The sequence below is a fragment of the Harpia harpyja genome, chromosome 7 (genome assembly GCF_026419915.1).
Source record: "Harpia harpyja isolate bHarHar1 chromosome 7, bHarHar1 primary haplotype, whole genome shotgun sequence".
NCBI classification, from domain to species: domain Eukaryota; kingdom Metazoa; phylum Chordata; class Aves; order Accipitriformes; family Accipitridae; genus Harpia; species Harpia harpyja.
In genome coordinates, this window is record NC_068946.1 from 37,954,122 (window position 1) to 37,966,106 (window position 11,985).

The 11,985-nt window shown below is 35.5% G+C and overlaps 1 protein-coding gene across 4 annotated transcripts in view; it reads left to right on the forward strand.

Annotated features, from left to right (window-relative positions):
• Positions 1–11,289, forward strand: part of IFIH1 (interferon induced with helicase C domain 1) — a 29,358-nt gene extending 18,069 nt beyond the window's left edge. For 2 of the 4 annotated variants that reach the window (XM_052792276.1, XM_052792277.1), the window contains 10 exons: positions 609–826; positions 2,385–2,501; positions 2,993–3,116; positions 3,206–3,436; positions 5,480–5,736; positions 7,210–7,359; positions 8,040–8,201; positions 8,536–8,726; positions 10,168–10,261; positions 10,369–11,289. In XM_052792276.1, the coding sequence (XP_052648236.1) occupies positions 609–826; positions 2,385–2,501; positions 2,993–3,116; positions 3,206–3,436; positions 5,480–5,736; positions 7,210–7,359; positions 8,040–8,201; positions 8,536–8,726; positions 10,168–10,261; positions 10,369–10,551 (1,727 nt within the window). In that variant the 3' untranslated portion in view covers positions 10,552–11,289. Of the gene's footprint in view, positions 1–608; positions 827–2,384; positions 2,502–2,992; positions 3,117–3,205; positions 3,437–5,479; positions 5,737–7,209; positions 7,360–8,039; positions 8,202–8,535; positions 8,727–10,167; positions 10,262–10,368 lie in introns of those variants that run through there. The other 2 variants (XM_052792278.1, XM_052792279.1) reach the window with 2 other exon arrangements.
• The last annotated feature ends 696 nt before the right edge of the window (positions 11,290–11,985 follow it).

An 11,985-nucleotide genomic window follows, 5' to 3' on the forward strand; every position in this document is an offset into this window, starting at 1 on the left:
AGAGATGATTGGTACTGCTCCCACCATCTGTTTGTTCTTTCCAATGACACATCCATAAAGTAATACAAATCTTTTAATTGGACAGGAATAGGGAGGAAATTTCTGTGTTGCTATAAAATGGAAGCATATTTTGATCAGGACAGGCCTTTCTAGAATGTCTGAAGGCTTCTAACATTTTCTGTATCTTCTCAGAAACAAACAATATATAGTTTGTCAGATACAGTTATGGATATAAAAGATATAAAAGATAGTTAAAAGATATAAAAGAGTTAAATTATGATATGTTCTTACCACTGCTTATTAAAAATACCTCTCTGAAATTCTTTATACCATCAGATTGGTTTTGCAAAAATAGAAAAGCTTTTTACGTTACATGAAATGTAAAACTACTTGACACATCAAGACTGCAGCAAAGATTGCAAAGTCCATTAAATATATACAGCTTTCATCCATGCCTTCTTCCAGCACTACAAATTTCCTAACACGTTAGGGCTCAGACAAACTGATGGGTTCTCTTCAACAGTGTCCTTACCTGTAAGAAGATTTAGTCACATAAATTCTACAGTTGAAAGAAAATTAATAATTTTAGGGGTCCTTTTTTTTTCCAGATTTTTCACTCATCATTATTGATGAGTGTCATCACACTCAAAAGGAAGGTGTCTACAACAATATAATGCGACGTTACTTAAAAGAAAAGATGAAGAACAGGAAGCTGGCAAAAGAAAACAAACCACTGATCCCACAGCCTCAGATTCTGGGACTTACAGCCTCACCTGGTGTAGGAGGTGCAACATCCTACTCAAAAGCTGAAGAACATATTCTGAAAGTAAGTAGCCCTCACACTTGCAAACCATCAAAGGTATATTGTCTTGTTCAAGTAAAACTTTTAAAGTCAGTGTTAGGCTCCAAATATATAACCTGATTTTTTTTTTTTTTCATGTGTACATGGGAGTTCAGCTCACAGCCGTTCAGCAAATTGACCCACTACAAATCAATGGAAATCCATGTACAAATAAAGGTTACTTTACAGGGAAGTAGGATTACTGAAAAGGGAATTTAAAAGATTGCCTCACTTGAAAAAAATTCTTAAGATCAGAGGCAAGAAATCCACAAAATAGTGAGGTTTTATTAATAAAATAAAATAATAAATTAATAAAAGTCTTATTTTTCCATTGATGGATTAGAGTTCACTGTGTATTCCTAAATCCTAGAGAGATCACAGTATTTTATATCTGTATTTCTAGAGTGACTAAGCTGGGCTTTTGTGTGGATCCAAGAAAGTGAAAAACAAAGTGCAATACTTAAACCAGCAGAAACCACTTGTGAGATACAGGTAGCATACAAATGTAGCTGTTAGACTTACTCATTGAGAGGGGAGTGTTGCATAGTTGCATAAACACCTGACTGGAGATAATTGGTTAAATTCTATACTTAAAAACCCTCTGTTTTACTTGAAATTCCATGGATTTACATTAGTAATACAAAAGTAGAATTTAGCCCAGTACTCGAGTGAAAACTCCTGACTAGCAAATTGCAAAAGAACAGAGTGCAATATTGAATAGGTGAGGCCTGCAAAAAGCTTTTATGCTGATTGAAGTAGATAGAATTGCGAGGTATTTTAAGACAAAAAACTTTCTGGCAATGGAAAAAGCAGAGAATTCCTTTTCATCAGCTCTGAAATCTTAATGATAGGATGCTGGATTTTGTATCTAAAGAAATGTAATCTAAATATGCAAGCTCAAATAGATAACTACTGCTGAAGACATTAAAAAGGTTGCCTGCCAGACTTCCTTTCCTGTTTTCTCTGCTCATAAAAATTTTAAGGTTTCCCCTTATTACTTTAGACTTAGTGACAGAAATGTACATATTTTCTTCTCAGAAGAGATCAAAAGCAGAAAAGTCCAGTTCAGTTGTGCAGTTAGCACAGAAATTTTGTCTTTTTCTTCCTGTTCCACAAAAGATAATTTCAAACTATTTTCTACTCTCATGACCAGCTCTTACTTTTATAATTACTCCCTAACATTTATTTTCTTTTTTTCTATTTCACGATTGTTTTTGTTTATTTGTTTTGTGCTCCAAAATCTACTCTTCCAAAGTATTGATGGTATATTTTGCTTCTCAAAATACCGGTTTTGCATGCTGATCTACAAGTTTTTTCCTGAGTGCAAGGATCACTTCTGGCCTAAAAGTAACTTGTTCAGCTTTTCAAACGCTTTTCAAAGACTTGGCCTTTCTTATGCTGATAGTGTCTGTATCCAATTTTTGTAGGAAGAAAATAAAGTTATATAAAACCCAATATCTAAATGAGAAGCTCTGTTGCATTCAGTTTTCATGTGGAATAACTCATTAAATGTTAAAAGAAATAACATTTTGTTTTCTCCCAGATCTGTGCCAATCTTGATGCATGTAGAATCATGACTGTTGAAGAGCATGCCTCCCAATTGAAGAATCAGGTGAAGGAACCGTATAAGAAGACTGTGATTGCAGATGACAAAAGAAGGGTATGTTTTTTCAAACAAATGAGTGTTAAAGTTATATTGCCCTTAAAAGTGTGTTGTATGGGATCAAAAACTTATAGCTAATGCTCTTTTTCTATAGGTTTATTGTGATCCGTAGTGCTAATTTGAATATGTGTGTATTTATCTGCTGCTTACCTCTGTTTAGAAAAGTATCAGTAAAGTCAAATAGAACTAAATTTTTAATTACATGAGTTATATTTTTGAGGTATCTGGTCAAAGGATCTTCTGAACCATAATTGAAATGTTTGTATTGGAGTGACATTATATTCACTAAAAAAATACAGTGTAATTTCACAGTGTAAATTTTGTAATATTCTGAACTATTTATTTCCATAACTCTAAATGCACTTAGCAACCTTACTTGTTTTTTAATGTAAGGTTTAACATTTTAAAAAAATTATTCAGTGTAGTACTAGCCAATGTTTTTGTTGCCAGAAGATGCTTGCTTACTTTGGTAATCAATTTATTTCTAGGATCCATTTAGAGAGAGAATTACTGAGATCATGACAGACATTCAAAACTATTGCCAGCTCCATCCAAAATCTGAGTTTGGAACTCAGCCATATGAACAGTGGGTGATTAGAGAAGAGAGAAGAGGTAACTGCATAGCAAAAATATCCCAGCTTTGGATTTCTTTGAGTCATTCTATACACAGGCATGTTTTTGTATTTTTTGTTCACTTTTAGCTGCGAAAGAAGAAAAACGCAAGGAACGTGTGTGTGCAGAACACTTGAAGAAATACAATGACGCTCTCCAGATAAATGACACCATCCGAATGGTGGATGCGTACAATCACCTAAATAACTTTTATAAGGAGGAGAAAAGTAAGAAGACAGTAAGGAGTGATGATGATGATGATGAACCAGCAGTATCAAAACAGGATGAAACAGATGAATTTCTAATAGCTTTATTTCATGGTAAGTTTGAAATCCATTGTGATATTTAATATTTGAAATCCATAGATTATGCATTAACATGATTTGCATGGGTCCATTAATTATTACATCCTAGAGATTGCCATGTTATTTGTTATGACAGTATCTGGATGTCCCAGTTCATACAGTGTGGAGTACATTATAGTGTGATCACATCCCAACATGTAGTACAAGTTCTTCAGCTTTGGCCCAAGGGCACTTTCTTTCTGCTGATAGTAAGTAAAAACTGTTCTCTGCTTTTCTGCAATGAAGTGTTGCTGAGGATACTCTGATAGATGCATAGAATATGTATTCCAGTAGACACTCTTGAGGGGCAAAAAGTTGAGCAAATGGAATACAAAAGTAATGAAATGACAGGTTTTTAACCAACCCTTTCTACCAAAGTTTGTCTGTATACTAAGAGATGGGAGTGATGACCCTGAGTAAGTTTCAGGTAAAAAGCAATTAGCAAGAGAATTAAACAGAGGATTAAATTGCAAACACCAAAGTTAGTTGCCTTTTTTTCAGATCATTCACCTTGGAACTAGGATTCATTCAGTTCTTGACACAGTAATCTTTTTTGCCTCTTTTTTCCCCTTACTGCCTTTACAGTGAGGAAGAGGTAGACAAGTTTGCTCCCATTGCCTATGGCTCCTGGGCAGTGCAAAAGAAAATAGATTGTACTGCAGCATGTATCCCAACTTCATGTATCCTATGAACTACAAATTTAGAATGCCATCATTAAGAAATTCAGGAAACGTTAAAAAAACTTTTCAAAAAATAGATTAGGTTAGATAATGTCATTGTGTTTTTTAATGACTCTTCATACCTCTCTTTATGCCCCCTTATTTAGAATTTCAGTATTGACCTCTTGCTGAGAACCAAAAAGTTAAACTAACTAAAAAATGAAACTTAGTTGTGGAGATAGAACTTCATTTACCTGTGGAAATGAAAGCAAACAACCTGATAGTGAAAAATAAATTCTATTCCAATTTGTTTTGATTTTACCACTGAAGGTGCCAGGAGTAATGGAAGAAAATCTAAAATTTCTCTTTCCAGCTTTTAAGAGTGGAGTTCATCTTTGGGTGGTTAACTCACTGCAGCCCTTAGTGCAGGTTTAACTAAGGGGGGAAATTATGGGAGTTTGTTACAGCTACCTACTTTTTGTATGTATTTGTATATGATTACATTCTAAAATATGAATAAGACTGTAGTCAGAAAGCCACTGCCTAAGTGGTGTAGTATTTTGTGATACATTGACTACCATTGCATTGGACAAGGTGCAGTGCAATAATCTGCACAGGGTAATGACATCAGAGTGACTGTAATATCTTAACACACAAGGCCCACACCTTAAACTGTTATTATTGTTTGAATGATCATCTGACAATGACGTAGGCTTTTAAATACTAGAATTTTTTTAAAAAATTAAAACACATGAGGAATCCTCCCTGGTCGGGGTCAATAGTGCTTGTCAAAGAGAATCATTCATCTAACATTTCACTGAGTGTACGGAAATGTCTTTAAAAGCTGCGATACTGATAACAATGCGCCCATCCTGGTGTTGCTAGTGAGGTTTCCTACGTTAATGAATGTCCCAAGGACAATTTATGTCTAAATTTATAAAAACATTATCAGCTCTGAGGGCTGTGCATATTAATCTGTTTCTCCTTGTAAGACTTTTTCCATTGTTTTAAAACTGTTTTGCAAATACTATAAGCTGTGATTTAGCTCTTTAATATAGTGCACTTAACTCTGTACCACTTCTGGTGTGTAGACAGTTTTTTTCTTTTGCTTATGCTCCCCTTGAAATATAGGCAAAGTGTGTTAAAAAGTTAATGGTGATTTATTTTGATTGATTAGTGTGTTTTTAATGAATATAAACTCACTTGAAAAATAAGTGCTATGCCACAGCTCTTCAAACTGGATGTGAATTAGCCATGCTGGGAGAATTATATAGAAAGCTGCTCTTCACTTTGGGTTTTTTTCTAGAGCTGTTATTTTACATGGTTACTTTCTCTTAATTTACATCTGCTGTTTTTAAAGCAAAAAAGAAACAGCTGAAAGAGTTGGCTAGAAAGCCAGAATATGAAAATGAGAAGCTAACACAGTTGCGAAACACTTTAATGGAGGAGTTCACGAAGACTGAAGAACCTAGAGGAATTATTTTCACAAAGACTCGGCTAAGTGCCTTTGCTTTATTCCAGTGGATTAAGGATAACCCAAAATTTGAAGAAGTGGGAATTAAGGCCCATTATCTTATCGGTGCTGGACATAACAGTGAAATTAAACCCATGACTCAGGTACAGAACTATGCACTACAGCATTAAAATCTTGTACGTCATTTAAAAAAACAGCTTGTTTCAGCACTAGAACAATGAACTGAAGTTTGGAGCTCAGAGGTCTGGTTTCATACCTGCCAGCAACTTACCTTCATAAGCTGCAGGATAGGTGAATAACAGTGTCAGAATAATTTTATTTCCACAAGAAACAAGCTTTTTTGGCTTTGGATTCTATGGCAATAGGAGTAACAGGCAGCCATTTCCTAGAGGACTATATAGTCAAAAGGGACACAAGTTGTAGTGAGGCATAGGAAGAAAAAGGAACAAAATGGCAATAGCAAAAATGTGATGGTTAAATGAGTTTATACTTATCAGGACAACAGTAATTCAAATTATATTTTAGTTGCTGATTTGAAAAATAAAATTGCGATGTTGATTATGCCTGTCTTTTTCTGATGTCATTGCTTAATCAACTTATACCAATTTATATGCATGCTTCACAGTGACGCATAATCATTGAAAGAGAATTTGCCAAAATTCGCAATGAAAATACCACAATTGATCACTCAAGAGTCTGTCTCATACCATTGTGTTGACTTCATACACAACATCTCTCTGATGATTTATACCTCCAAATTAAACATTTTCAAAACAAAGTACTTCAGTATCCTAAAACCTCTCTTCTAATCTGCTTTTCACTCCCCATAAAATTGCCACTTCAGCATTTAAGCAGAAGTAGTGTGGTTTACTACTGGGCAGAGTCCATTTCCTTCAGCTGCTCTCAGTTTCAAAATAAAGCTAGGAATTGTTCCCTCAAAATGTTGCTTGTTTTCTATGAAAATTTGGTATTTAATCTGTGCACCACATTGCACAAACAAAACAATAGCCTCTGCATTTTGAAACTGAATATAGCAAATAGGAAGTTTCTGTCCTTCTGCTCAAGTTTGTTTGAAATATCCAGCTAATTCAGAAGTCCGTGTTTTGGATGCTTTATTTTTTAAATATATTATTGCTGTGCTTTTTGGTGCTCCCCAGATCACCAAAATTATGGTCCCCATTTATTATGGGGAATTTTAACTGCTTTGGAACTTGACTTGGAAGTGCTGAAGTCTATACTTTAAGCTGAAATTACTGAAATGGTAGAAATCCAGAACCTCTGAATAACTACTTAAAGAATTTGAAAATGATAGAACAACTATATTATCAAAACTCCTAGCGTCTATGAAATGGGCTGCAAAGTTCCAAGCTCCGTTACCTTAAGATTGGCTTCTGCTCCCTCCCCCCTCAAAAAAGGTGCTGAACACCTATTATATTCAATAGGAACTCCTTGTCTGTGATCTTGAAAGATGCTTAAATGCAGTTGTTAAGCCACTTGATGTTTGGCACTCCACTCTGAAATGGTTTGACTATAATTCCTTAAACCTCTTAGTTAGAAGAAACTAATGGCAGAAACTAATACTGAAAGTTAATATACTGATTTTTGTTAATTTACAGAATGAGCAAAGGGAAGTTATTGATAAATTCCGAAGTGGAAATGTAAATTTACTGATTGCTACTACTGTAGCTGAGGAAGGCCTAGACATCAAAGAATGTAACATAGTTATTCGCTATGGCCTCGTCACCAATGAAATTGCTATGGTGCAGGTATGAGTTTACTGCATACATATTTTTTAAAGTGCTTTTCTGTTTGGAATATGCAAATGGTAAATCATATACCTGGGGTTTGGAGATAATTTTGAAATACTTGCATGCTAAAAGACAAAATGCTCTTGCAACAATGTTCATTTCCAGTTGCCATCCTCAGTTGGCATGCAATATAAAATTTGCCTCCATGTGTAATGGTGTAACATCCATTTAAAGCTCTACACAAACAGTAAGCCCTTTTAATAGGAAAAGTATGAGAATGTGATCAGCAGACTGGTTGATATAAAAGACATTTGTACCACCAACAGCTAAAAAGAGATAATTGCATATCAGAATACCAGTTTGTCCATCTTCTCACTTAATTTGTGAACACACATATTTATATATTTAATATTTAAATGCATGCTTATTTTTTGGTGGCAAAATACAGTTTCTGCTTTGAAGATATTGTGCTAATCACAAATCTCCTGAGTACTATTTTCACAGGTACCTTTGATAATGCAGAAACACTGTGTTATTCACCGATTCTTTATCTGTCTGAGTTAAGTGGAAAAAAAATGCTCTGTGGGGACACTGCATAAGGAACAGTACATGTCTTCCATTACAAAACTCAGAAAAAATGTTGTGCAGTGTTGTAGGGAACACTGTGCTCTTTATGTTGTATTCCTTGCAAATTGTAGGCTCGTGGTCGAGCTCGAGCTGATGAGAGCACCTATGCACTTGTGGCTTCAAGTGGCTCAGGAGCTGTTGAACGCGAAGATGTTAATATTTTCCGTGAGAAAATGATGTATAAGGCCATTCAGCGTGTCCAAAAGATGCCGCAGGAAGAGTATTTAAATAAGGTATTTACTACAACTCTGTACTTTCTTTTTAAAGATGACTGATTTATATTGTAAGAAATACTTTCTATCTGAAATCTACTTAGGGGAGGGAAACTTAAAATAATATTAGTTACTACATATGGCCTTGAATCCTTCTGCCAATATTTGGTTTATATTCTATGTCTTCTGGGCCTTTAGAAAAGTTTGCTTTTCTATTGGTAAGGGGGGAAACACATAAGTCGGGAAAATTGACTGGAAGCCATGTTGTCAGTGTATTCAGTAAAATAACTGAAAAAGAAAACTATTACTGTCATTCCACCAGAATGTTACAGTGCTCTTGCTGATCTATTTCTAGATTCAGAATTTCCAGTTGCAAAGTATAGTGGAAAAACAAATGAAGGCAAAGAGAGATCAGCGCAAGACATACAACAAAAATCCTTCACTAATAACATTCCTATGCAAAAATTGCCACAAGCTGATATGTTCTGGAGAAGACATACAGGTTATTGAAAACATGCATCATGTCAGTGTGAAAAAAGATTTCCAGTAAGTGTTTATGAACTACTTTATCTCTTTCAGGTAGAAACAGATTTTCTTTTCAGCAGGGTTGTACAGGGCCTGTAACCCTCTAGGCCCTGCGAGTAAAAAAAAAGCTTATTCCAATATTGTCAAGTCCAAGGCTCTATGGAGTTTACAGTTAATGAGTTTGAAGGAAATGTTGGTTCTTACCCCTGATTTCAAGGTGACCAGAGTTTGAAACTTTGGAAAAAGGTACAGCTTCTGTGGTAATATTAACTAGGTCACTTATTAATACAGTATGTATTCCACAGTGTAACTGTAACCAAAGATGAATATCAGTTACCCACATACTTACACCAGTAGCAGACCCAGGATGAGAGTTTGGCTATGACCAGTGACTCAGACAACATATTGGCCATGAGCTGTGCATTGATAATTGTATATTTAGAGGATGTTCATACTGGTGACATACCCCTTTTAGTTCTCCCAGTATTCTTGTTCCTGCTTAATCCTTATGGCAAGAGATGCTGTCTAGTTTGGTAAACATTTATTTTAAACTGTGTTTAACTTTTCAGTGCCATGGTGGCAGGAGGTTACTTTCTTTTCCCACTTATAATGGAAATTAAGAGTCCAAGAAAATGTTTTAATTCAACTTCAATTGCATTTGCTTACTGCATTAAATTTGTAATGGGTGTTGTACCTTACAGATCAGTCATGCTTTGTTAATTATGTAACAGATACCATCCTACCAAGTTACTGCCCTCCCTAGTTCTCGTTTCTTTAAGACATATCACTGGTATAATTTGTAAAGACTTTTTGAAGAGTTACAAGAAATTAGTACCCATATGTTGAAAAAATTAAAACTGAGGTGCAGCCCTAAACATTAAACTGCTTTTACTGTGAAATTGTCTTGTCAGCATAATGTTATCAGTCAATTCAAACTACAAGGTAATAATTCTTATAGCCCCTCTGCACAGGCTAATAGTAACCCTCAAGATCAAGTATTCCCTAAACTAAACGATCTAAGAATGTGCACATCCTCTGCAGCTCTGGATAGTCAGAACCAAATGATTCTGTTAAGGGCTAAGGTTGGACTACAGGTAATAAAAAGAAAACCTCTAACTTTCAGGTATCATTTCTTTGACAGCTCCATGGCACCTGAAAAAAACAAGCTAGATCTATCCCCTATTATAACAGAGAGCCTGCTGCTCCTACTTTAAGATGTGTGAGGGAGGATGCAGCTCCTGAAATGCTACGAAAGGAGGCATGGAGTGCACTTGTATTTCACCATTACTTAGGAGCACAAAATACGACCTTGCATTTTTCCAACTCCTGAATGTGCATAACAGAGAGTTTACAACCTTTTAGGTTTCATATCTGACTTCAGCAGTTGTAGTGACTGTGTGTTTAAGTCTGTATGTAGCATTGAATGACCAATGTATTCTGACGCATGCTGTCTGTTTTTCAGAAGTCTTTACCATACAAGAGAAAATAAGACACTGCAAGATAAGCATGCCGATTACCAGATAAATGGGGAAATTATATGTAAAGATTGTGGACAAGTGAGGAACAACTTATTTTCATACTTTTATGTTGTCGTTGTCTGTATTTATTTCTGTCTAATGATCTTGTCTATTTTATCTGAAACGTAATTTTCTTATACTTGCAGGCTTGGGGAAATATGATGGTTCACCGAGGTCTTGACCTGCCTTGTCTAAAGATTAGAAATTTTGTGGTTGTGTTTGAAGACAAGAAAACAACAAAGCAAATGTTTAAGAAATGGGGAGAACTGCCTGTCAGGTTCCCTAATTTTGATTATGCAGCTCATTGTCCTTCAAGTGATGAAGATTAAGGACTTAGAATGAAAATAAAATCCCTTTTCAACTTTTCTCTGACTGCTGATTAGAAGCTCCTGTGTCCCATAGGGAGCGCTGCATCATAAACACTGTGAAAGCTCTGGGGCATGAGGAAACTGTCTTGAAGAGGAAAAAAACCCAAGGAAGGAGAAGGATGAAGTCACACAGCTGCTGTCTGCACTCAGATTTGCAGTGGTACTCTGGGACAAAGGTGACAAAATACATTGCAGTCATGTGTATCCATGGAACAAATTCCCATCTCTACTTACTTACAGTCCATCATGGGGTGACCACACTGTCAAAAGTGTGTTAGTTGACCTGTTGTCAAGGACAGAACATAGGACAGACACCTTGAGATATGCCATGGTGATTATTTTCTGGTTTTCTTCCTACTTTAACCCTTTTGAAGATAAAGTGTCTCAAAACAGGAGCCATGTAAAGAGAACAGATTAGCTGAGCGTTATTTCTGAATCATTGCTTCGTCAGTGTTTTCATGACTGAGTCCTTCCCCTCTTTAGCTGTAAGCTCATACATTTTGACAGACTAAAATTAAGTTTCCATTAAAAGACATTTCAAAAAATCAAGCCCTTAACCTGACTTGAAATTGATTATTTTAGTGTCCAAGAAGCACAATGCCAAGTGACTTTCTGTGTGTTAGTTTCATAGGATTGTTAAACTGGCTATATAATGAGGTACGTATTTTTTTCAATAAATTACTATAATGATTAACCTTTGCCAACTGTGATACTGTTTATTCTCTTTCACTGTAAGTATTTTGACAATAATAATACCACGGTTTCACCCTAGAAATTTAAAGGATATTGGTATTCTGACTGTAAAAATAGCATAATGTGTCTCCATATTTATCTCATTGACAGATTTTTTTCCCCCCTATTTGCAAGTAAGATACTGGAGAGTGGAAAGAAGGTCTGTTTGTTGTTATAACAGTCAGCTTTGCAAATTCAGGATAAAATGGTATGTTTACTGGCATGGACATGTAAACACTACAGTAGCCCCAGGTAAAATTTCTAAGTTACAACATAGCTGAAAAGTATATCCCAGCAAAAAAGAATCCTATTATGGCTAGATCTGTAATTGCTCTCATTTTTGAAAGGAATTTAAATACTGTGCACATTATTTTAAGTCAGATTTGATTTCAGGTTTGCATCAGGACCAGATTTAGGGGGTTGGAGGGGGGGTGTGTATTTCTGGCCTTGCTTCTGGGGGGGGGGGATCTAATTTCTGACTGAGAAGAGCAGCACATTTCAGATATCACCAAACTGATACAGGCCATTCTGGGATTAGCTACTTAATTATAAAAAAATTATAGCATTGTGAAATAAATATGCACACTGATGAGTTTTCACTATAGCAGTTTTGTAGATTACAATGTGCTTAAACTTACAGAAATTGTGGTTTATTTATAGGTT